At 36.8% G+C, this 26,472-nt stretch overlaps 1 protein-coding gene across 1 annotated transcript in view; it reads left to right on the top strand.

Moving 5' to 3' along the window:
• RYR2 (ryanodine receptor 2) overlaps positions 1-26,472 on the top strand; it is a 794,036-nt gene that overhangs the window by 284,914 nt on the left and 482,650 nt on the right. Inside the window, exon 3 of the mRNA XM_077998277.1 lies at positions 2,439-2,543. Within this exon, the coding sequence (XP_077854403.1) occupies positions 2,439-2,543 (105 nt within the window). The remainder of the gene's footprint in view (positions 1-2,438; positions 2,544-26,472) is intronic.

The following is a 26,472-nucleotide window of genomic DNA, read 5'->3' as shown; positions in this document are numbered from 1 at the left end:
AAGCAGTTAGCCTTGCCACATTTGAGAGGACTCTTTGCTGGCTGAGATTGTCTGAGCAGGAATGGAAAGTGATTGGGTTGGGTAAACAGGAGCCCATGATAGGAGGATGGCAGAAGCCAGAAAAGGAAATTTTATTAAAAAAAAAAAAAACCAACCAACCAACCAACCAAACAAACAAAACAGAACAACACTTGGGAACCAGTGGGGTTTGTGGGGTCTGAGTAAGCTTTGTGGCCTTATTGTGGGCATCATTTATCCATAAAATAATTTTAACTTTAATTTTAGAACTCTAGTACTTCATTTTTCCTTGTAACCATAAAGCAGCATTTTCTGCTGTGATGGAAAATCATTCCAGTGGCAGTGGTTCCATTTAATACAAATTTCAAACAGTGTCAATTGTAATTTTGATGCATTGCATCAGCTTGTCAAATTGATCCTCCCAATGTTCTTTTTATGAAGAAGGCATAACTTGCTTACACGTTATGTTTAATATATTTGTAATGTTCTTCTGATATAAAGATCCTCCATTGAACAATTTGCTTGTGCCTGGTTGGACTGCATACTGGAGCCCGCTTATCTAAGCAAAAGCATACATGCTTAATAACTTAAACGGTTCTCTCTAAGCCACCAACCAGTTCTTTTTCATTATTTATTATTATTTATTGGAAAACATTTCCATAAATTGAACCACAAGAAAGAAATGCACTCACAATTTAACCACCCCAACTGAATTTTCTTCCCTTTTTTCGATGTAATTTTTATTTTTTGAGAACAGGGTCTTGCTCTGTCACTCAGGTTTGCGTACAGTGGTGTGACCATGGCTTTCGGCAGCCTCAGACTCCTGGGCCCAAGCATATTCCTCTTGCCTCAGCCCTCTGAATAGTTGGGACTACAGCCATGTGCCTTTTTTTTTTCTATTTAAAAAAAATTAAGTCCTGGCACGGTGACTCATGCCTGTAATCCCAGCACCTTGGGAGGCCAAGGCGGGAGGATCATGAGGTCAAGAGATGGAGATCATCCTGGCTAACATGGTGAAATCCCGTCTCTACTAAAAATACAAAAATTAGCTGGGCGTGGTGGTGGGTGCCTGTAGTCCCAGCTACTTGGGAGACTGAGGCAGAAGAATTGCTTGACTCCAGGAGGTGGAGGTTGCAGTGAGCCGAGATCGCGCTATTGCACTCCAGCCTGGGCAACATAGTGAGACTCCATCTCAAAAAAAAAAAAAATTTATATAGATTAATATATGGGAAATACAAGTATAGCTCTCCTACATGCATATATTGTGTAGTGGTAAGTCTGGGCTTTTAGCGCACCCATCACCTGAATTGTGAACAGCCAGTCAGTTCTTATCCTCGTTCCTTCACCTCCTGAGTTGAGATTTTGAGAATTTGTGCTGTATTGATTGAGATAAAAGTTTAAGAGAAAGAGAAAAGAAAACGAATGGAGGATGAAAAAAATAAAGCAAAATACATACACACAGAACAGGACCAAGTTAGAGGCAAAATATAGCATCCAAGTTGAGTAAAACAAAGTAATCGCTGTCTTGTGGATAAGGAGAAACCTGTATCTGTGAATATTTTATACTAATTCAGTTTTATATTTGCTTATCTTTAATATTAATTTGAGAAAAGTGCTATTTTTCTGTTCTTTAATTTTTTTTTATCAGCAGACTGAATGGTAAGTTAGAAATGAATAAGAATCAGAGAAATCTGAATTTTAATCCTTAGCGTGAAAATTTTATAACTCTGTGACTTTGGAAAAGGAACCTAACTTCTCTATTTATCCTGTTCACACAAGACGTAGTAACAGTCCTTACTATAGACGACCGCAGGAGTTATAGATAAAGCTCCCGGGGCAATGCATATCAGAGTAAGCTGTGTCTCCTTACATTTTCAGAGCTGTTATTGTTGCTCAGCAAATGGCAGCTGTTGCTATCTGTGGTTTTTTTGTTGTTGTTGTTGTTTTTTGAGACGGAGTCTCGCTCTGTCGCCAGGTCTGGGGGGCAGTGGTGTGATCTCAGCTCACTGCAGCCTCTGCCTCGTGGGTTCAAACTGTTCTCCAGCCTCAGCCTCCTGAGTAGCTGGGATTACAGGCTTGTGCCACTGCGTCCAGCTAATTTTTGTATTTTTAGTAGAGATGGAGTTTCACCATGTTGGTCAGGCTGATCTCGAACTCCTGACGTCAGGTGATCCACCCACCTCGGCCTCCCAGAGTGCTGGGATTACAGGCGTGAGCCACTGTGCCTGGCCGCTATCTGTGGTTTTTAAAATGTATTAAACGTGAGGAGTAATGACAGTGTTTCTTGATGACTGGGGAACTTGCAGTAGAAAGTTGACAAATACTCTTTCTACGAAAGAAACTGGAGCCTCCTAAGGTAAGCTGGGTCTGGATGCTTGATGAAGATGACACTGCTGACGGCTCTTCCTCTTTCTGTGCAGAATGTGCCCCCAGACCTCTCCATCTGCACCTTTGTGCTGGAGCAGTCCCTCTCTGTCCGGGCCCTGCAGGAGATGCTGGCTAACACCGTGGAGAAATCAGAAGGGGCAAGTACCCAATTTATGTAGACTTGTAGTATTTTAATGAGCTCAGCTACTATACGAACAATTTCTTTCACAGGTGTCAGAGAGTTTCTTTTTGCTGAAATAAGTCGATGCCTGTCAGTTGGAATTTCCTTAGGATTGACTTTCTGCTTTATCCAGCATATTTGTGGTGTCTTGAAAACTAAAAAAAAAAAAAAAAAAAATCCAAGCTTGATGTGATCTGTGTCACTAGACCTCGTGCTTATGTCTGTGGTTTAAAACCAACCTTTCTTTGAGCATTTCTATGTTTTCTTCCATTTTCAGAGCTGTTATTGTTATTATTTTAACTCATCGCTTTATGCATGGCTATTTGTCATTAACCTTTATTTCATTTTCAAATGTCTCTCACTATGTGACTATGTTCTGAGCTTTTTCATGGAAAGTAAAATTTCATGGCACTGTTATATATTTTAAGTAACCAAATTTTGGTGATATGGCTTTAGTCTATTGTAATTTTAAAAACAGCTAATCCTTTTCCTCTGAAAATTGATTTTTTTTTCTTTTCTGAGATGGAGTCTTGCTCTCTTGCCCAGGCTGGAGTGCAGTGGTGCAATCTCGGCTCACTGCAAGCTCTGCCTCCTGGGTTCACGCCATTCTCCTGCCTCAGCCTCCCGAGTAGCTGGGACTACAGGCGCCTGCCACCACACCCGGCTAATTTTTTGTATTTTTAGTAGAGACAGGGTTTCACCGTGTTAGCCAGGATGGTCTTGATCTCCTGACCTCGTGATCCACCTACCTCGGCCTCCCAAAGTGCTGGGATTACAGGTGTGAGCCACCGCGCCCGGCCCTGAAATTGTTATGTGGTTTCCTAATGCAAGTATTTTTCTTTCAAAGCCTATTTGGTTATTTTATTTTCAATGAGACTTGCTGTGACGGGTATCTGGGCTGTTACCCAGTCTTGACCAATTTATTACAGTTTAGAATTAAGCAGGAGGATTAATGGTCAAATTTTTGTTTCCAGGTTTTTTAAATTTTTATTTTTTGGTATTGTAATTACTGCAGTGCATTGTTTAATAAAGTATAGTATTTCCAGAGATAAAACTGAAAATTTTATTTTGCCATTATTGATCTATATGTTGCTGTTGTTAATCATTACTCTGGTCTGGATGAGTAAAAAGATTAAAAAATGGTAATACATAAATGATTATCCATAGAAATGAGTCATCAGTTATAACATTATTTTCATCAACCTTGTAGTTTTTAAAATTTTAGTGTCATGCAGCTTAGGACTTTACTTGATTTGTGCATTAGTTCTAAATTAAATTTTAGCAGTATACTATTATGTGGGGAAGAGAAACTTTAGTGATTTTTATTTGGAATTAGACTAAAAGCTTATTTTACAAAAGCTTGGTATTTTAGTTTTTCGGGTTCAATTTTTGCTTATAGCAAAGTTTGAAATTATTAAAATATATAAAGTTTCTTTTAAAAATTTTTATTCTTTCATGTAAACCTTTTCAGGTACACTTAAATTATGAAAGAAAACAATTCTCAATTTAGTTTCATTTCTACCTGAAATAACCCCTCCTGATTTTTAAACATCCCTGAGTCATATCAACTTTGATATGCAAATAAGCCTTTATAAAGAAAGATCGTTTTTATTTGGCATTAGCATTTAGAAAAATGCATCTTGCCATTTCATCTGTCTTTATAGATAACAACTTAGAACTAACATGCCATAAATTTAATTTTTATATTGCTAAGTTGTGTTTTTTAAATTTAACAACTTTGAGAAGATCTTTTGTCTTCTTCAAATCATGACGTTGGGCTAGGCAAACTCTAAAGTTTCTTGGAATAGAGGAAGTAATTTGAAATACTGTTTTAGGATTTATGGTTTTTCTTGAGATGGGGTCTTGCTGTATTGCCCAGGTTGGTCTTGAGCTCCTGAGCTCAAGCAATCCTCCTGCCTCAGTCTCTGGAATATCTAGGATTACAGGTGCATCCCACTGTACCCAGCTTCTAGGATTTATGTTTTCAAGACATTTATTAGTTAGAATTTCTGGATCTCTTCAAATATTTTTATTTAGCTGAATTTAGTTTTGAATTGTTCACTCTCTAGAATGTCTCTATCACAGATAAAGTAGTAATTTGTGTGATGTGTTGAACACTATTTTATAAAGCACAGTATAGTTACCATAAGACACGAATTAGGGGCCGGGCGCTGTGGCTCACGCCTGTAATCCCAGAACTTTGGGAGGTGGAGGCGGGCGGATCACGAGGTCAGGAGATCGAGACCCTCCTAGCTAACATGGTGAAACCCAGTCTCTACTAAAAATACAAAAAATTAGCCAGGCGCGGTGGCAGGTGCCTGTAGTCCCAGCTACTCGGGAAGCTGAGGCAGGAGAATCACTTGAACCAGGAGGCGGAGCTTGCAGTGAGCCGAGATAGCGCCACTGCACTCCAGCCTGGGCGACAGAGTGAGACTCTGTCTCATTAAAAAAATAAATAAATAAAAAATAAAAAAAGACATGAATTAGGAAGTTTAATTTGAGAAAAAACTGCTACAAGGAAGAAACACTTTGCATGAAGCTGAAACCTATTTCTGGTTACTAGTAACTTTTAGAAAGAAATCAGTGTCAAATAGCTCAACAGGTTACTGTATGTTAGGGAAAGATGAAAGTTTCTGTCATACTGCTGAGTATTTTTGATTACACCCAGAAATGATACTCATTCCTAGCTTGCCACAGGTGATGCCGGTTAACTAGCACAGCCCCAGCCACAGCATTGGAGGAAGGGTTCTGGAGGTCTCTATTGTATTTATGGATTTGGAGGTAGCCTGAGCAATGGGGGGTATCCTGGAGGACCCCTGGGGTGGTCAGGGTTAGGGAGCACTGTGGGGCCTTGGGGCAGCAACTGTTTACCAAGAAGGATAGATATTCTCCACTTAACCATTTTATTCATACGAGTGCACACCAGCTAAATATCATGTCTGATGATATGTGATCCATGGATATGTGGCCAATGGATGCTGCTGGCACTTGTAGGAACCAAGTCTACTGTACTCCAAATATCATCTTTTCTAGTGCCTGATAATGTCTCCTTTATGCTCATTATGGAACTCTAATGGGGAATCCTGTTATCAGTCAAATTACTGTATCCAGGTTAATAAATCATATGCAGTTTGCTTAAACGAAGAGCCACTTTTTCTAGGATGAAGTGTGCCAGGAAGGTAATGCGAATTTTCATGAAATCATTTATTTCCTTTCAGATGAACAGTGAATCAAAAAGAACCTTGTGTTCCCTGATTCCCAACTCTTTCAAAGTCAACTTTCTTTACAAAGCCTTGTTCTTTTTTATTTAATAATTCTTTAATTTCTTATGTAATTCAGTAAATAATACTTATACCGTTTCATGTCTAAAATGTTATCATATGCACATAGCAATACAAACACACTTGATGATAAGGAAAAATTTTCCATTTAGTATCATGGCTTTGTTTTCTGTGGTTAAGGACCATTTTGCTAGTATTCTTGGATCACCAATAAATACGTGGTTTTCATAAAATGGTTAAGGAAACTTAGCAGAAAACTCCCAATGTCATTTGTGACAAAGTAAATCATGAACATTATGATAACAGAAGAAGAGGTGTGTAAGATGAAATGGGAGAAAATATTACTTAATCTACGAAGTTTTGGTTCCCTAAAAAGTTGCTTATTGTGACTATTAGTAAAATAACTCATATTTTTGTGGCATCAAAATCATTCTGAAGGATTTCATCTAAGTGGATTTTCTTAAAATGTCTGTTTAATTAAAAAAAGTACATACATATATATTAAAAGAGAGACCTAGATCCAATATCTATGTAATTACATTGACTATCATTTAGCTTTTATTCTTATTAAAATCATGTCAATGGTAAATAGGCCAAGACCTGTTTATGTCAGTAGTTGCCCACAGAACCTTTCAGATCTTGAGGATGGAGACAGTACACAGGCAATGAGAAGGAGAAGGTGTCTGTTGAGCAGCACCTGTCTCTTTGGCCCTGTTTTCTCTGGGCATCTGCCTATGCACATTCTTGCTTCTGCTGTTCTTTCTGTTTCCCCCACTGGGTTTACTGTGGTTCTGGATAATGTCACTTGCAAGTCTAGCTCTGTATTGCTCTTCTTGCTCTCCAGATCTGTTTTGCGTATGGATGATATAGCTTAGGGTTAAAAACGGGCTTTGTTGTCGTAGAGAACTGCTTGAGAATACCAGTTCTGCCATAGTTAGCTCTGTGGCTTTGGGAAGGATAACTTTATCATCAAGGCTTAGTAATGATTAAATGATGGTACATGTTGTTATTGTTTTACTTATTCTTTTTTGTATACTTTTAAACTCCCTGGGTTGGACTGTTGCTAATTCCTGACTGCCTTTTCTCTGGCCTTGATGGCTTTCTTCCTTCTCTGGGACATAGCCAGTCCAAAATCCCCACTTCCTCCCCTCGACCCCAGTATCCTAACCAATTCTGGCACATGTAGTTTGCCAATTTAATGATGCCACGACAGTGTTAGAATAGAGAGTTGATGATAGCATTTGCTTATTTCCATGTGTTTTGTAGTTAATAAAGTTTCATAATTTAGGTGATATTGTGCTTTTGGCTGTTCCTTTTATCTAATTCACAGAATTATGATAGACACTTTTCTCTCATACAATTTTATTTGTCATGCCTAATTTAATTTAAGGATTTTATCTCATATGAGCACAGATACCAAGTTAGAGGTGACATAGTATAGTAGAAAGGGCTTTGGTTTTGGAGTCCAGGAAATTTACTGAAAATTCTTCTTCAAGTAATATTTATAATAATTACCATCTGTTGAAAAGGCATTGCTTTGGTTTAATGCCATGAGTCCAATATATGGCTTGTATGTTCTGTTTAGGACGGCATATCTTAAAATACACATTGAGTATCTTTTCTGCCTTTCAGTTTAATTGTTTCTGGGGGATTGTAGGACCCTGTCCTTTTCAACTCTAGCTTATGGCCACTTGACTAGGTCCCTTTATTATTAGAATATTGTAGATTGAGCTAGAGAAAAAATTAAAATTAACCATTCTTTTCTCCTTACATCCTGCTCTTTGATGGAGAAATAGATTAACATTTATGATTTAAGTGATTATGATTTGGATCATTCATTCATTTGCTATATATTCCTCATGAGCATGGGTACTGGTAGTTTGCCACTATGTCAGTTGTGAATGATACTTTGAATATCTATAAAATTCACAATGTAATGTTATAAATATTGTGATGAGCAAATAATATTGAATTGAATATTAAATCCAATTCTAATCATTTAGTGTTAAGTTTTTCAACATTTATAAGATAAATTATATCTTATAAAGGCTCTATGTGTAGAAATTTAAGTGTGCATTTGGTCATCAATGAGTTTACAACTGCAGGGATAGAAAAACAATTATAGTATAACTTCATGTATGTTATAGAAGTGTACATAATTATCATGTTAGCATGAAGAAGGAATTGTGTATGTGGAACTTGTTATTCCTTTAAATTTTCATGGCACTTTTTAGAATCATTTCCAAAACAATTAGAAGTAATATTAAAACTATTAATAGAAAAATAGTTTCAAAATTTTTTCCAAGGAACAATTTGAGCTCAGTAGGCAATTCCTTAAAATTTTAATAGAAAATAGGCTGGGCACGGTGGCTCACGCCTGTAATCCCAGCACTTTGGGAGGCCGAGGCAGGTGGATCATGAGGTCAGGAGATCGAGACTATCCTGGTTAACACGGTGAAACCCCATCTCTACTAAAAAATACAAAAAATTAGCCGGGCATGGTGGCGGGTGCCTGTAGTCCCAGCTACTCAGGAGGCTGAGGCAGGAGAATGACGTGAACCCGGGAGGTGGAGCTTGCAGTGACCCGAGATGGTGCCACTGCACTCCAGCCTGGGCGACAGCAAGACTCCATCTCAAAAAAAAAAAAAAAAAAAATTTAACAGAAAATAATGCTTGTCAGGAAGACAATCCAAAACATGTCCAGAGATATTCTTAAAATGATTTTTATGTTTCAGTTTAGTAAAATGGCTTGTTTTATAAGAAATTTCCAAATTATGTACTGTCTTCAAAGTACAAAATATTACAATGACTTAATTATTAATAGAGGTATAGATCAGACTCAGACATGTCCAGCTTTTATGAAAAATGGAGCTGTAGAATGTGGAGGAGTAAAACACGTGTGTTGGCCAGGAGCAGTGGCTGACACCTGTAATCCCAGCACTTTGGGAGGCCGAGGTGGGTGGATCACCTGAGGTCAGGAGTTTGAGACCAGCCTGGCCAATGTGGAGAAACCCCGTCTCTATGAAAAATACAAAAATTAGCCGGGTGTGGTGGCGCACACCTGTAATCCCAGCTACTCGGGAGGCTGAAGCAGGAGAATCGCTTGAACCCAGGAGATGGAGGTTGCAGAGAGCAGGTGCTCCAGCCTGGGCAACAAAGTGAGACTCTATCTCAAAATAAATAAATAAATAAATAAATAAATAAATAAAACATAACACTTATGTCATTCTTTTTATAAAACTCCTGTCTCTTTAAGACATGTACTCTAAGAACATTAAAAAATGCATGGGACTGGGCACAGTGGCTCACACCTGTCAGCCCAGCACTTTGGGAGGCTGAGGCATGTGGATCACTTGAGGTCAGGAGTTCGAGACCAGCCTGGCCAACATGATGAAACCCCGTCTCTACTAAAACCACAAAAAATTAGCCAGGTGTGGTGACACGTGCCTATAATCCCAGCTACTTGGGAGGCTGAGGCACAAGAATCGCTTGAACCTGGGAGGTGGAGTTTGCAGTGAGCCCAGGTCGTGCCACTGCACTCCAGCCTGGGCAACAGAGCAAGTCTCCATCTCAACTAAAAAAAAAAAAAAAAAATGCATTGGGAAGCAACTGACTAAATTTACTGCTATATAAATTTAAAAACATACATTTTTGAAACACTGAAGCCCCATAAATTACTTTTTAAAAGTACATTTATCAAACATTGAAGCCCCAATTTCACGCAGGTAATTGCACCTAAGATCATTTTATATAAATGCAAGAGCAAAAGAGGAAGAAGATCTGTGTATTATCTCATGGTGGTTAAAGCTCATAGATTATAGTGCAAACTCCCTGAGTTCATTTCCTAGTAACATAATTACTTAACCTTTCTGTGCCTCAATTTTCTCATTTATAATGTGGGAAAAATACTAGCATCTCCCTTTGTTGTGAGAATTAAATAATACAATAAAATGTGTAGAACAATCCTGGCATGCAAGAAGCACTATGGGTATGCTGTCATCATTGTGATGGTCTCTGCATTGAGTATGCCTGAGTAAGCTCCTACCAGATCTGATCCTTCTGGAAAAAACAACTATAATCTCTGGACAAAATACAAAAACAAAACAATGAACACCCACAACAGTAAAACCTTCAATTACCTGAAGGCCCTAGCTATAGTTGCTCTATAGCTGCCGTTACAAGATACTGCCAAGTTGACGGCTTAAAACAACATACATTTATTATCTTCTAGTGTTAGAGGTCACAAGTCTAAAAATCAGTCTCCGTGGGCTAAAATCAGGGTGTTGGCAGCACTACATTGCTTCCAGGGACTCTAGGGAAGAATCTGTCTCCTTGCCTTTTCTAGCCTACATTCTTGGCTTGTGACTCATCCTCCACCCTCAAAGCCAGCAGTGACCTACCATGTCACATCTTCACAAGTCCCAGGGATTAGGATGTGGATGGATGTGCTGAGCTTGAGTAAGATGCTATTGAAAGATCAAATGAAAGTGAGAGCAATCCAGCTGAAAAATGACTGAAAAGTATACTTTTTGATTTGACAGGAGCCTGATTTTCTTGCAAACCAATCAATAAGAATTTCAATCTATCTTACGTACAACATGCCACTTCATAGATTCACATACATTATGCATTTAACGAGCTTCATTCTCTGAAGGTTTTCTGAGTTTTCAGTAGTTGATCATATGATTTAGAATTTAAATTTAAGTATATTTTCATATTGCATGCATAGTAGATATTAATTACTTTTAACAATAACATTAATGAAAAATAACTTAAAAAATGAGGATATCTATAAATGCAATTTGTTGAGTTCCTGTCGTATTCCAGATAGGCATCTTCCTGAAACACGAGTACAAAATAGTGAGTGTGGTATTATTTTTCTTTGTGAATAGGAGCCTGTTCAGTCTTTGGCTATAGTCTCTTCTGTGGGAGATAACAGTATTTAAAATGTGGTCACAGTTCCAACAGTAGATCTTAATGTTTCTTTTATATCCTCATTCTTCTGGTCTTTTGGTATCTGCTCAGAGGCACTACATTGTAAAGCCTTCTTTGTTCAAGCTCTAGGGCAGATAGATCAAGGATCAAAATGAAAAGAGTTAATGTTGTGTCCACTCTAGTTGAGTTTTATGTTGATGATTTCTTTCCATTAAAGCACATTCGGGTAATGTGGAGGAAAAAGGCAGAGTTGATGAATTTTGTGGTTCATATGATATAAATTGTGTTCTGTATATTATTAAAAGTAGATTTCTCAAATGGCTGGGCTAATGACTCACTGGAAAAAAATGAGGTGTAACGCTTGACATTGTTCGTCCGTTTTCAAATACACTCTGTATAAGTCTCCAGTAAAATACAGAATTAAACTCCATTAAAATACGGAACTAAGATGTAAAACTGTGACCATACTTTAAATAGCGTAAATGTAGAGATATCTGTCACTGAAGAGACTATAGCCAAAGGCTGCACAGGCTCCTATTAACAAAGAAACATATTACCACACTCATTATGATTTATTTGTGTTTCAGGAAGATGCCTGCCTGGAATATGATAAGAACTCAACAAATTGCATTTATATATATCCTCATTTGTTTATTTAGTTATTTTTAATTAATGCTATTGTTAAAAGTAATTAGTGTCTACTAAGCATACAATATGCAAATATACTTAAATTCTAAATCATTACAATGTTTTATTTTTATAACAGTAATATATGAGTATGAAATAAAAATACCCTCTTCATAATCCTCATTCTCCCCTAAGATAACCACAGCTAAAAGATTGGTATATAACCATATATAATGTTATGTATAAAAATATTATATAAATGGAATCATATACTGTCTTGTCATCTTTTACCAGTTAATTATATATGGTTTTTTAAAAATAAGGACACAAAATGTCCAGAGGAAGAGAAGATTCAGATTTAGTTGATCCAAGCTCTGGCTCAGATTTCCGTAGTTCTCTTTGGTCTGTTCTGTGTTTGCTTGGTTCACAGACTAGCTTCCCACATGACTACAAGATACTTTGTAGGAATTTCAGGGATGATATCCAAAGTCAACATCATCTGTAGGCACAAAGAGGAGCTGACTTTCTTTATTTCTAAAAGCAAGACACTTTCCCCAGGAACTCCCTGGCAGAATTTCCCTCATGCCCGTGGTCACACACCCATAGCTAATTTATTTACTCACAAGAGAAAATGGGGCCAGCACAACTGGCTCTGACCATGGGGATGGCAAGAGGGAAGGATATTTCTAAGAACTAGGTTCTTTTATTGGGAGAAGGAAGAGAATTGTATGTGAAAATGAAGGTCAGATAATTTCTAACATTGTCTGCTACATCATAGAGCAGATACATAGTTAGCATCTGTATGCTTTCACTGGAAATGTTTATATTTGGGACTCCCCATGTTCTTGAGCCAAACCGGGACCAACAAGTGAAATCTTTGCCTAGGAAAACAAATCCAACTCTGTGCTCAGGTGTCTCCATGGCCAAGAAATAGAAAGCGCATGTCCATTCTCCACCTGTCTCATTCATATGGTGTTCATTCCACAAACAGAGATTGAGTGACTTTTGTGCATTCTGGAGCCAGGGGGACAGGGATGAATAACAATGCCTCCTTGCTCTTGAGACTCTTAGCAATCTAATAATTAAGAGAGTAGATAAAAGTAGATAAATAGAGTGTGGTGTGAACCTACTTTCATAGTAAATAGTTCAATCAGAGAACAGAGGAGAGATCTAATTACCTACCCAACACTCTCCCGTTGTACGTCCTCATAGCTGTGAAATGCTGAATGGATTAGTGTGTGTTTATATTGTAGACAGTATGATGCTACTAGCTATTTATATCTGAAACTTCCATTCTCAAATATCTAGTCTAACTTGACATTATTTTAAGGGACTGTGTTCTGTTTACCTTCCTATTCAGGAACATCTCTGGTAAAGCATAAATAATACTTCCATAATGAGATTATAATGCCAATAAATTCACAAATTTACTCATTAATGTGATATTTAGCCAGCATCTTGTCCAAAGCCTCTGTATATAAGTATGTATCTACCCTGCAAAATTGATGCAGTGATGTAAAGGTGAATGTGATTATAATCTCATGAAGGGCTCATAGCTAAAAATATTCACTGAGTAACAATTATCCATCTATCACTTAGGTGAATGTGGAAACTTGTCTGTGGTTGAAAGATGCGTCTTTCAGTTTTACTGTCTTTCTGTGTCTAGAAAGACAACCTTCTACTCAGAAGCCAAGGATATTCCATATTTCTAAGTATTTGAATGACGTGGTTTCCAGACTCTGTCATCAAACTCAATAAGGAGGTCAATTTAAGCAGCATGTAATTTAATCACAGTGGCGTAGTTAGGCACTGTTTTAGATTATGAATCTTGAATGTATAGATTATTTTATTTGATTAGTCTCATTCAATTTGGACATCTTCCTCAGCTATTTGTGTGTGTTTATAATAGAAAAAATTTTCATTTGTAAACATATGATAGCAAATAAATGACATGGTGCATTTCTGATTCAATTGTAATAAACTATTCTGCAATTTATGAGTGACTTAAAGATATGTGGAACTTATTGAGTCAGCCATTCTCAATGTTTTTTCTTTTTTTGAGATAGAGTCTCATTCTGTCACCCAGTCTGGAGTGCAATGGTGCAATATCCTTCCCAAAAAACAAACACAAAAGCAAAAACAACAACTAACACTTCTTCCTGCATTTTGTGTGTGTGTGTGTGTGTGTGTGTGTGTGTGTGTGTGTGTGTGTGTGTGTTTTCTTCAAAGCACTCAACACCTTCTGAAGACTATGTAATCCTGGTCTGTTTATTGCCTTCCTATCCCCATTAGAGTGTAGATCTCAGGAGTGCAGGCCCCTGGGTCTGTGGTATTCACTTGCTATACAGCTAACATCCAAAACAATGCATGTTATGTACTAGATATTCAGGAAATATTTGCTGACTGGAGGGTCTGTGGTATTCACTTTATATACCACTAATATCCAAGACAATGCATGTTATATACTAGATAGTCAGGAAATATTTGCTGACTAGAGGGACTATGAGATAGAATTTACAGACCAAAAATTAAGGGGCTGAAAAGTACCAAAAATTCTGTTTCTGCTACTGTAGTTAACAGTTTTGAACATATGGTAGAGCTTTCTTGTCTGTTAAGTACAGCTGTTTTTGAATTTGCCTCTCTATGTTGGGAGAAAAGGCATATTTTTGAAAGAGAAAGTCAAAAAATAACCTTTTGGATTCGGTAATCCTCCATCCTTATTTGCCTGACACAGTCCAGGTTAATACCTGTGGTCACAGCATAATGACTATTAGTTCCCCCTTTTGTTGTCCAGAGTGTCCCTGTCTAGATGAGAAATTACATGGTCATCCCTAGTCATGGTGTCTTCGTGAATCAGATAAAACTTATAGAATCTATTTACAGAAGGCAATACAAATAATATGCATGCATACAAAATCTTGTGTTTCATCTCTGATTTGAAGACTTAAATAAGTCTTACTTTTATTGAGTTAAATAACTTCTTTTTTTTTTTTTTTCACTTAATTCTAGTTCTGTTACCCATGCTGGAGTGCAGTAGTATGATCATAGCTCTCTGCAGCCTCCAGTGCTGGGTCTTAAGGGATCCTCCTGCCTCCTGAGTAGCCAAGACCACAGGCACAAGCCACCATGCCTGGCTAATTAATTTTTTTTTTTTTTGGTAAAGATGGGTTCTTGGTATATTGCCCAGGCTGGCCTTGAACTCCTGAACTTAAGTGATCCTCCCAGCTTAACCTCCCAAAATGTTGGGATTACAGGTGTGAGCCACCTCACCCAGCTCACACAACCTCTTTAGTGGTTGATGCAGTCACACATTCTGAGAAGATACACTTTTTTTGCAAGTAATCCCAGAAGTGTGAGAGAAAGGCAAAGACCAGCAGGATCTACACAACTTGAAGATTACACAGACCAGATGGAACATTCTGATAGTGAGCGTGAGGTCAGTACTGGTAGTACAACCTGATTACTTTCATGTGGCTTCTGAGATCAGGCCACATGTGACCCCTGACTTCATGGTGAAGCATTAACTCTTAAGACCACGTGGAACTGTAGAAGGGTCCTTTGCTGGAACCAGAAACCTTAGAACTGTCCTTAGGCCACTGAAAAAAGTACAAAGAGCAGCGCAGGAAGAGCACACAGAATGGGCCTAATATTGCCGCACACTGATTTCCATAGCCCTGGAAAATGTGAGCCATATGTGAGACAAGAAGAACATATTGAAAGCCTTGCAATATCTGACAAAAGAGAAAAGTAGGCCAGGTTCTGTGGCCCACGCCTGTAATCCAAGCACTTTGGGAGTCTGAGGTGGGAGGATCACTTGAGCCCAGGAGTTTGAGACCAGCTTGGGCAACATGGTGAAACTGTCTCTACAAAAAATAAAAAAAACAATTAGCTGGACATGGTGGCTAATAGCCATAGCCAGCATACCTATAGACCCAGCTACTTCAGAGGCTGAGGTGGTGGGATTGCTTGAGCCTGGGAGATCAAGGCTGCAGTGAGCTGTGCTTGTGCCACCTCACTGTAACCTGGATGACAGAGCAAGATGCCGTCTCAAAAAAAAAAAACAAAACACAACAACAACAACAACAACAAAAAACCCCCAAATCTCACACAACAATGAATCAGATTGGACAGTGCAAAGACAGAGATAAATGACAGTTAAATAACACCAGAGACCACAGAAGAAACAGTGGCTAAACCAGCAAAATTAAATACTTCGTAAGCTGGTGGTAATTGCATTTGTTCACTCTCTTGATATATGATGAGTAACCACGTTCTAGATTCTGTGTAGAGAAAATAGTGAGAGCGAACTGAGTTACTACAGATGCCTCTTCCAGAATAGGACATACATGGAACGTGTGCCTTGTAAGTATAAACACCCAATAAATGATTTTTTTTTCACATGAAGAAATAGAAACAATGTACCAAGGTCAACGATTAAAAACTGTGATTATCTTTACACAGTCATGGACTGGAAGTTTTGTTTCTAATAGTTCCCAGAATAGAAGTATTTGTGTGACTGACAATTATATTACATGTAAGGAAATTAATTATATCATTTATTGATTCTTGAGGTATAGGCTCTAAAGCTCCAGCATGGATTTGATGTGGGTGGTATTGATTTGTATGTGGTTTCCCCATAAGGTATTTTTTTTTTTTTTTGGAGACAGAGTTTAATTCTTGTTGCTTAGGCTGGAGTGCAATGGCGTGGTCTTGGCTCACTGCAACCTCTGCCTCCTGGGTTAAAGCGATTCTCCTGCCTCAGCCTCCCAAGTAGCTGGGAGGCACCCACCACCATGCCTGGCTAATTTTTGTGTATGTTTAGTACAGATGGGATTTCTCCGTGTTGGCCAGGCTGGTCTTGAACTCCTAACCTCAGGTGATCTGCCTGCCTTGGCCTCCCAAAGTGCTGGGATTACAGGCGTGAGCCACTACGCCCGGCCCCCATAAGGGGTTTTTAGTTCCTCTGGAAATTATTCAAGCATTGGTTAGGAACAAATATGTGCAGCTGGTTGAATCCAGCTAATGATTGGATTATTCTCATGGCATTTTGTTGGGGGCTGCCTTGATGATGTCTTCTTAGATCTAGGTGTTTAACTTGCCTGTAAGTATTGCACACTGTCCCTCCAGCAGACTGTTCCTAATTTAATTGCTATCATATGACCTCCATTCTTACAAAGGAATCTAAAACTGTAATCTTACTTTATTTCTAGCTCTAATTAGTTCTTTATACTATTAGTTATCTATCCAAACTGAACTCAGTCCCTGAATATGCTACACTTTCTTCAGGTATATATTCTCCACATTGTTACCACACTAATTCCTCAACCTAGAATTCTGAGCCTTTCAAAAGTTTACCCCATCCTTCTCTGCAAATGTCCAAGGAGGTGTCTTCCTTAAACCCTTTCATGAAGCTCCCAGCCAGAAGTAGTATTTCTACTCAGAGTTCCTTTTCACTGGGTGTCCACATTTTCTTCTTTTTGTCTCTCATTTTATATAGTGATTATGTGATATGTATTTTATACATTTTATTTACATTAGAATATGGCTTTGTTCAATGTCTGTTCTTTAACCAACACCACATTGTCTTGATTCCTGTAGCTTTATAGTAAGTCTTTTATTTTTTATTTTTTATTTTTTGAGACGGAGTCTCGCTCTGTCACTAGGCTGGAGTGCAGTGGCGCCATCTTGGCTCACTGCAACTAACCTCTGCCTCTTGGATTCAAGCAGTTCTCCTGCCTCAGCCTCCTGAGTAGCTGGGACTACAGGCCCCCACCACCATACCCAGCTAATTTTTGTATTTTTAGTAGAGACGGGGTTTCACCTTGTTGGCCAGGATGGTCTTGATCTCCTGACCTTGTGATCCACCCACCTTGGACTCCCAAAGTGCTGGGATTACAGGTGTGAGCCACCGTGCCCGGCCTATAGTAAGTCTTGAAGTTACGTAATGTCTGTCTCTGACTTTGTTCTTCTCCAATATTGTGATTATTGTGGGTGTTTTGTCTTCCCATATAAATTTTAAAATCAGTTTGTAAAAATCTGCAAAATAAATTGCTGAGATTTTGATTGGGATGTACTGAATTGTTAGAATGTTTAAAAAATTTCTGTATTCCTCTATTTACCCACCAGTTTTTCAGAGTGGATAGACCTAACATTTATTTCAGACTTTATTATTATATGAAATTTATTATTCATAATAGATCTAAGCCCGAGAGGTCAAGGCTGAAGTGCTATTATACTCCAGCCTGGGCAAAAGAGAGAGACTCTGCCAAAAAGAAAAAAAAAAAAAAAAGAAATGTACATATCCTGAGGATTTGAACAAATTCAGAAAACATTGAAACAGTGTTACATGAGCTGGAATTTATTTAAGAGTAATAATCAAGTTGATTTTTTTTCTATTAATTTTAGCTAAGCAAAAGTTCCAGCATTATTCATGACTGATGATTTCTTTCCTTATATTTATTCTGATGACTTTTTAATCATACATTTAAATTAATACACATTCCTAGAGGTGTTACTCTAAGCTGAATATTTTCTAACTAAGTCTGTTATTATGTCTAATAACACTGTTTATCACTATATTTTAGAAATGTCTAATATTAAGATTAGTCCCCCTCTTTCTTTTCCCCTCCCCCCCAAATTGTTCTTACTCTTCTTGTCTATCTCCCAAATGAAATTACTTGTGGAATTTAATTTCACTTAGTAATTCTGATAAGTAGCCTCCATGGAAGAGACTTAATATGTTCTTTACTTAGCACCCGTCCATCTACTCGAGTTTGTTAACATTAAGGTTTATGCAGCAGCCACTTTTAACATATTCTGTGCTTAGAGAAAGGAGATATTGATCATTTTGAGTTAGTGCATATCCAGGCTGGGTGTGGTGGCTCATACCTGTAATCCCGGTACTTTGCAAGCGTCAGGCGGGTGGATCACTTGAGCCCTCGAGTTCGAGACCAGCCTGGGAAACATGACGAGACTCTGTCTCTACAAAAAATAAAAAAATTAGCCAGGTGTGGTGCAATGTGCCTCTAGTCCCAGCTACCTGGAAGGCTGAGAGGTGGGAAGATTGCTGAGCCTGGGATGTCAAGGCTGAAGTGAGTGCTACTACTGCTACTATACTCCAGCCTGGTGAAGAGAGAGACTCTGCCTCAAAAAAAAAAAAAAAAAAAAAATCCTGAGGATTTGAACAAATTCAGAAAACATTGAAATAGTAGTACATGAACTTTTCCTATTCTAAAGTAAGAATAATTTAGAAAGTAGTAGATCTTAGTTCTTTATTACCTAGTTTAAATTTTAAAAGAAAGCATTTATAGTTACGAATAAAATTTCTAAACCTTTTCCTTGTATTGAGTTGTGTGTGTGTGTTTAGTGTATGAGATTTTTGAGTTTATTGTACTAAGTCGGCTTCATTGTTTGACAGATCTAAAAAAACAGAGTTCTGCCTGGCTAATACTGCAAAACCGTAGTAAAGTTAGGAAATTGGGCTAACGTTTAATTAAGTCAATTACTGGCCTCACTTTTGTGCTTCATTTGCTCATTTAAACTTATGGTAAATTTCTTTCTCAAACTAATGGCAGAAAAGACTTTGTGGTCTCATGCTGTTAAAGTGCATATCACTTACAATACTACAGTATGAAGAGATGCTTTTCCTTTTATTTATAATTCTCCCACATTAATGTCATGTCTGTCTGTTCTAATTTAGTGCTTCGTATTTTTCGTTTTAAATGTACCTGGTCTGCTCCTATGAACATTTAGGTGGATACCTCAGTTTGAGGTCCTGTGAATCTGTGATTCTGTTATTTGTAAACATGTATGGAAATGGAAAAGAGGTTGGGCATGGTGGCTCACACCTATAATCCTAGCACTTTGGGAGGCAGGAGGATTGCTTAAAGCTGAGAGTTTGAGAGCAGCCTGGGCAACAAAGAGAGACCCCTGTCTCTACCAAAAAACAAAACAAAACAAACAAACAACAAAAAAAAACTAGCTGGACGTGGTGGTGTGCACCTGTAGTCCCAGCTACTCAGGAGGCTGAGGTGGGAGGATTACTAGAGCCTAGGAGTTCCATGCTGCCCTGAGCTGTGAGTGTACCACCCTAGGTAACAAAGCAAGACCCCGTCTCAAAAACAAACACAAACAAACAATCAAAAAGCCAGAGAGACAGAGAAAAATAAAGAAAAATATATACCTATAATAGTAGGTTCTCTATATATGTTTCTTTCCCTTTCTTCCTTCAAGATGAATTCACTGCTTGTTGAAATATAACTAACTGATCTAAATGCTGATGTTTTAATGAAAAGTATATAATGTGGATTTCATTTAATTCTGTCCTTAATCACAGTTTGGCCACATACGTAACAAATCCCTAGGCACCAAGGATTTTGGGTTTTGTTGGGAAGAAAACATCTAGGCCAGAAACAATGTATTTTTACTTTGTTTTGAATCTTTTATTGTTTGGATCAGACCTTGTTTAAAAAATTTAGAGAAAAAATTTAATAGTTCCGTTTCTGCCAGTAGACTAATATTCCAGCTGTGGGAAAAATGAGAAACAAGCAAAACACCCAAACCGCCTCCAAACCAGAAGTTTTAAAAGGATTAAATTTGAAAGATTTAATCAGAATATATTCAATTTAAAAGGAAATAAGATTGAGGCATTGGAAACTTCTGAGGTAGCTAGGACTTGAAGAGACCTAAATCCCAGCAGTAAGAGAAGTGCACTGAGGTAGGTCTAACTTTTTTTTATACCAGTTTTCCCTTTGGGGCATTTGCTGAGTATTCATTTGGGCAGAGATTAAGGCAGAGGAGCCTGCAAAGTTTATGTAATCTCAGGCCTGACAACATAGGCAGAATTTGAGGGTATAAGATCTTGAAGGAAAAGAGATAGAAATAAGGCTTACACTCTGAAGAGGCTTTCCACTTGAGTTATTTCTCTGTTGGTTGTGGTGTTTTATTATTATTATTATTATTATTATTATTATTATTATTGTTACAAGACAGGGTTTCCTTGTCCAGGCTGGATTCGAACTCCTGGGCTCAAACAATCGTCCTCTCAAGTAGCTTGGATAACTGGCATGTACCACTATTCCAGATCATTTTTCTGTTATTAACCTTTGGGAAACAAGCTAAGAAGCTTAACAGAAAGCAGATCAAAAAGTCAGCAGTATAGTAAGATGTGACTATTGATTCTATGAAACAATTCTAATAACGTCTTGTGAGGTCTAATCTTGTGCTGGGGGGCCAAAAATTTGTTTCAGTGGTTGCTAAGGAGTAGGGGTTTTGACAATCATTCCAGGCTCTCAGTTGGAATCCTTGGAAGTTATAATTACTAGGAGAGAGGGTGAACTAAAGGTAGGCTGAATCTTGCTAAGTCTGAAACCCACCCTTCAATCTACTCAGCTCAAATGGAATTGGTGTTATCTGCCCATCATCTAGCTGCCAGCCATAGGTACATCTTTTCTGGAGGAAGAAACAAAATTAGCTTGTATACAGATTTTAACACACAGTATCTGATGTGCAGTTAAAAATGTTATTAGGCATATAAGGAGTCAGGATCAAGAGAAAATCTGACAGTAGAAGTAGACCCGTAAGTGATCCAGATATTGGAATTATCAGTCACAGACCTTAAAACAATTGTGGAATCTACAACGAAAAAAATAAAATGGAAAATCAAATACTGAAAACCACAGTAGGTGAAGTAAGAACTCAGAAGATTAGTTTAACAGCAGCTGGGACATAGTTGAAGAAAGGATTCATGAACTGAAAAATAGATTAGTTGAAAATATCCAGACTGACTTATGTGGAGAAAAGAATATTAAGAATAAAGGGAAAAAATCATAAAAGATGCATTAACTCTAGTAATAAAATCTAACATACAAGTAACTGGATTCCCAAACTGTGATGGATTTGGAGCTATAATAGTGAGATTCAAGATTACTGTCAATCCTAAGAAAGATTAATACTTATAAAACCACACTGTGGTGTACCATAGTAAAAGTGTTGAAAACTAGCAAAATAAAAAAATCTTAAAAGTAGCTAGAGGAGGGAACAAAATTAAAAAGCCATAATAAGACTGATATATGAGGATACGTTAGAAAAATCTGAATCAGAAGACAAAGGCATCTTTAGTGTTGTGAGGAAAAATAATCACTAACTCTGTATTATAGCCAGATAAAGATGTCCTTCAAAAGTGAGAGTGAAGTAAAGACATTTCCAGACAAATAAAAATTGAGATAATTTAGATACAGGAGATGGGGTTCTTCAGGCAGAAAGGAAATTATACCAGAGTGAAAACAGGAAATGCAGAAGGGAAAGACTAAGGAAATATGTGGCCAAATGTAAATTAATGCTAACTATACAAAATAATCGTATTAATGCCTTGTGAGGTTTAAAATATATGTGCAATTAAAATGCACAATGATAATAACGCAAAAGGTGGGAGAGGATAAAATTGTCAAACATGTTCAAAAATCTTTTTTCTGGAACAAGGTGAAGTTACTAATTTATATTTATAATGAAAGAGTTAATCACAATGGAAGATTATTAAATGTCATGGATGAACACGCAACCTCTAGGGTACTAACCGAAAGAATGAGAAAGCATAACCAACAACTTTCCAGAAGGAAAAATGCAATATCAAAATATTTGATTAGTATAAAGGCAGGAAGAAAGGAGGGAAAAGAAATAAGAACATATGGGCTGAATCTGTTCTTAAATTAGATTATGGTGATGGTTCACAACTGTGTAACTATACCAAAAAGCCTTGAAACTGTGTACTTTAAATAAATGAACTTTATGATATATAAATTATATTTCCATAAAGCTACATAAAGAGAACACAAGACCAATATAATACAGATAATTTGATAAATATAACTATATAATAAATATAAACTCGTATTTTAAGAATAAAACTAAATGTAAATTGACTAAATACTTCAATCAAAATTCATAAATTGTCAGATTTTATTAACTGCAATTGTATGTTGCTTACCGGAGATACACTTTAAGACTATCTTACAGAAAGAGTAAAAGCTATAGGATGGTAAAGTTGTATATATGGTAAAGTTGAATCTAAAGAAAGCTGGTATAACTATATTAATATCTGAGAAAGGGCTGGGCGTGGTGGCTCATGCCTGTAATCCCAGCACTTTGGGAGGTGAGTGGATCCCTTGAGGTCAGGAGTTCAAGACTAGCCTGGCCAACATGGGGAAACTCCGTCTCTACTAAAAATACAAAAAATTAGCCAGACGTGGTGGCGGGCGCCTGCAGTCCCAGCTACTCAGGAGGCTGAGGCAGAAGAATAGCTTCAACCCAGGAGGTAGAGGTTGCGGTGAGCCAAGATCGCACCACTGTACTCCAGTCTGGGTGACAAAAGTAAGAATCCATCTAAAAAATAAAAATAAAATAAAATAAAGTAAAAATCTGATATCTGAGAAAGAATTTAGGGCAGAAAGTATTGCAAGAAATCAAGATGGACATTTCGCTATGATAAAAAAGTCAGGGTATAAGAAAAATAATTCTGAATATACATGAATCTAATGATATAGCTTTCAAACTTAAAAAACAAAAATTGACAAAATTATGAGGAGAAATCAATCAACATTGAATGTATAAGACCACGCTTCTCGCAGTATAACAATAATCAGGCAAATAAATCAATGAGGATGCAGAAATCTGAACAGCATGATTAATTAACATATATATTGACATTTATAGAACACTGCACCATATGCTGAGAAAGTACACATTTGTTTCAAGTGCAGATGGAACATTTACCAAAATTGATTATGGAGGAAGTATAAGCAAATTTCAGAGGTTTGAAATAAGAGTGTATTCCTTTCTTATCATATAATTAAGAAATAAGTAACGAAAGGAATTGCAAATCCATAAGTCTAGGAATCAACAAGTTAATCACAATGGCAAATGATGAGATATTTTTAATTGGATAAAGTGGAAAACATGAGATGTAGCTAAAACTGTGGATACAGTTAAAACTGAGTAGAGGGAATTTTTTGGCCCTAAATACATAAGAAGAACTGAATAATCAATTATCTAAATATCTCAAGAAGACCACAAAGAGAAAATATTAAACCTGAAAAATGTAGAAAGAAGAAATAATAAAGAGCAGAATTTATGAAATAGAAGAAATAATAAGAAGCAGAATTTATGAAGTAGAAAGAAACATAAATCATCCAAGCTAATAGCTGGTTTTTTGAAACGACTAATAAAATTGATGAGCCCTTGGAAAGACTGAATACAAAAAAGAGAGAATATAAAATTAACAATATTAGGAATGAAAATAGGAAATCACTGGAGAACCTCTAAACTATGAAAAGATAATAAGAGAATACTGTGAATAGCTTTATTCCAAAGTAATTAAAACTTTCTAGAAACAATATAGTGTTAGCAAAATACAGTTTACCATCTCTAACACTAGAAGTGGGAAATATCAACTGTCTTACATTTATTAAATAAAATGAATTGATCATTAAAGTCTTCTCACAAAGAAGTCCAGGCCCAGATGGCCTCACTGGTTAATTCCACCAAACATATAAGGAAAGAATAATACCAATCTTAAACTCTTTCATAATACTTCCCAGCCGATGTTATGAGGTCAACATAACCCTGATCCTAAACTATGACAAAGACCTTGCAAAAAAAAATAATAAAGGTATAGACTAATATGCATCAGGGACCATAGGTGTAGAAATCCTCCATGAAATGTTAGCAAATCCATCCCATTGACAGATAACTCAATAGCCTATTACAACCAAGTTGGGATTCAAAACCAATTACTGTCATTTACCTTATTAAGAGAAAAAAAGAAAAATGTATTTATTTTAACAGATACTATAAAAACATTTTTAAATATTAAATGCCTATTCATTGCAATATTAGTAAGTTGGCATGTAAGAAAAGTTACTTAAACTGATAGAAATTATCAAATGCAAAACTGGTGAAATCTTGAATTCTTTGAAGGCCATGTTGAATAAAGTTGGGAAAACTGAGCTTAGCAAAGTCACAGCTCATTATAAATAATTCCGTTATATTTTTATATTCTAGTAAAAAGCAATTACAAAATAAAAATAAGTGATTTCACTTATATTAGTATAATAAAACAACACACACCTAGGAATAACTCTAATGAAAGATGTGCAAACCTTTACACACAAAATTGAAAAACATTTTGAGAAAAATAAAGATGACCTTAAAAAAGGGATAAATATGCCCTGTTCATATATTGGGAGGCTCAGTATTACAAAGATGACAGTTCTCTTCCAATTGGTTGGGTAGATCAATGTAATCGCAATCAGAATCCCAGCAGGTTTTCTTGTGTGCATGAAAGTTGAAAAAGCCAGTTCTCAATGAAGAAGAGCAAGATTATCAAATACAACTTTGAAGAAAAGAACAAGGTTAGAGTCTTTGACTCCTGGATATCAAGACTTATTTTAATGTTGCAATAAGACTGTTGGGTATTAGGACAGAGACAGAAAAATAGACCAGGGTAGAGTTCATCAGTAGATCCACACATTTGTCTCTGGACACATTAGTAAGTGATGACGCAGTGCTAATGGGGAAAAGATGTATTTTTTTAATAAATGGTCATTTGGATAGATACATGAGGGTGGGTGAGGAGACGATTCTTAACTCCCTCCCTACCATCTTACATAAAAAGTCAACACCAGGTGTGTTGCAACTTTCAGGGGAAAGGCATAATAATGAACTTTCTAGAAAATTTAGTAGCTTTAGTAGCTTTGTGTCATTTTATTTTGTTGTTGAAGATTTGCGTGTAATACCTTTATGTCATTTGTTTTCTAGTATGTAAAATGCAGATGATAAGATTACATGTAAAATGTATGGCTCAAAGCCTGCCACACGGTAACTGCTTTAACTCAACAGAATTATCCATCTTAAACAGTAGAATCAAGTTAATCAATTCGAAAGAAGCAACCAAACTTTTTTTAAAAAAAGTTTATAGAAGAGCTCATGTTTATGTGCCCTAAATTTGTAATTAAAATATGAATGCACATGATGGGTGGATCACTTGAGGTCAGGAGTTCGAGGTCAGCCTGGCCAACATGGTGAAACCCCATCTCTACTAAAAATACACAAATTAGCCAGGTGTGGTGGCGGGCACCTATAATCCCAGCTACCCAGGAAACTGAGACAGGAGAATTGCTTGAACCCAGGAGGCGGAGGTTGCAGTGAGCCAAGATCCCACCACTGCATTCCAGCCTGGGTGACAGAGTGCGACTCCGTCTCAAGAAAAAAAAAAAAAAAAAAAGAATGCAAAAATAGAGATGTCGTTTGGATTATCTGCCTTTCGTATAGTGATATAATTTAAAAATAATTATTTTGTGTTAGATGCTTATGTCCTCTCTGCTAAATCAAGTTGGTGTTTAAATAACTATTGTTTCTTTTAAGGGGAATTTTGTTTTTATTTTGAAATTTTGAAATGAAATTGCTCTTTTTATTAGTGTTAATATGATAAGACATTTAATGTAATTTCCTGCAGATATTAAAATAGTCATTTTCTTTAATAAAATCCATATATATATTTTTAATATTCCACATACTTGGATAAGTTATTGGAAAAAATGTTCCTCTGTCTTATATGTTTTATGGATTTGTAACTGCTTAAATTCTAAAAATGGTTAAGTTTACTGTGAATTTTGTATTTCCTTTTCTTGATTAGCTCCATTTGAATCATTCTTTTCACCATTTGCAGGAATTTAAATGATTCCTGTTAACAAGAACAAGAGACGTGTCATGAAATCGTTCTGCATTGCTTATGCATAATTACAGTTTTATTGTATGTTAGTCTTTTAACCCTGTGGACCATTTGTCTTGTCTTGTGTGTCTAGCTGATAATTCACTCCCAGCAATGCTTTTGCTAAGCTTTTCTTTGGGTATTTGGATATTCTGTTTGTTACATTATTGCTCCTAATTCTTGCTCCTTGAAGAACTGTGTCTTTTGTAATATAGAACATTAAAGAACTCCTGTTACTATCATTAGTAACTATGACTCTTGATTATAAATTCTTTCTTCTGGAAAAATCCCATGACTTT

Source organism: Macaca mulatta, chromosome 1, assembly GCF_049350105.2.
Source record: "Macaca mulatta isolate MMU2019108-1 chromosome 1, T2T-MMU8v2.0, whole genome shotgun sequence".
Classification (NCBI taxonomy): Eukaryota; Metazoa; Chordata; class Mammalia; order Primates; family Cercopithecidae; genus Macaca; species Macaca mulatta.
The sequence above is the reverse complement of the archived record's forward strand: the minus strand, read 5'-3'. Positions and strand labels throughout refer to the sequence as shown.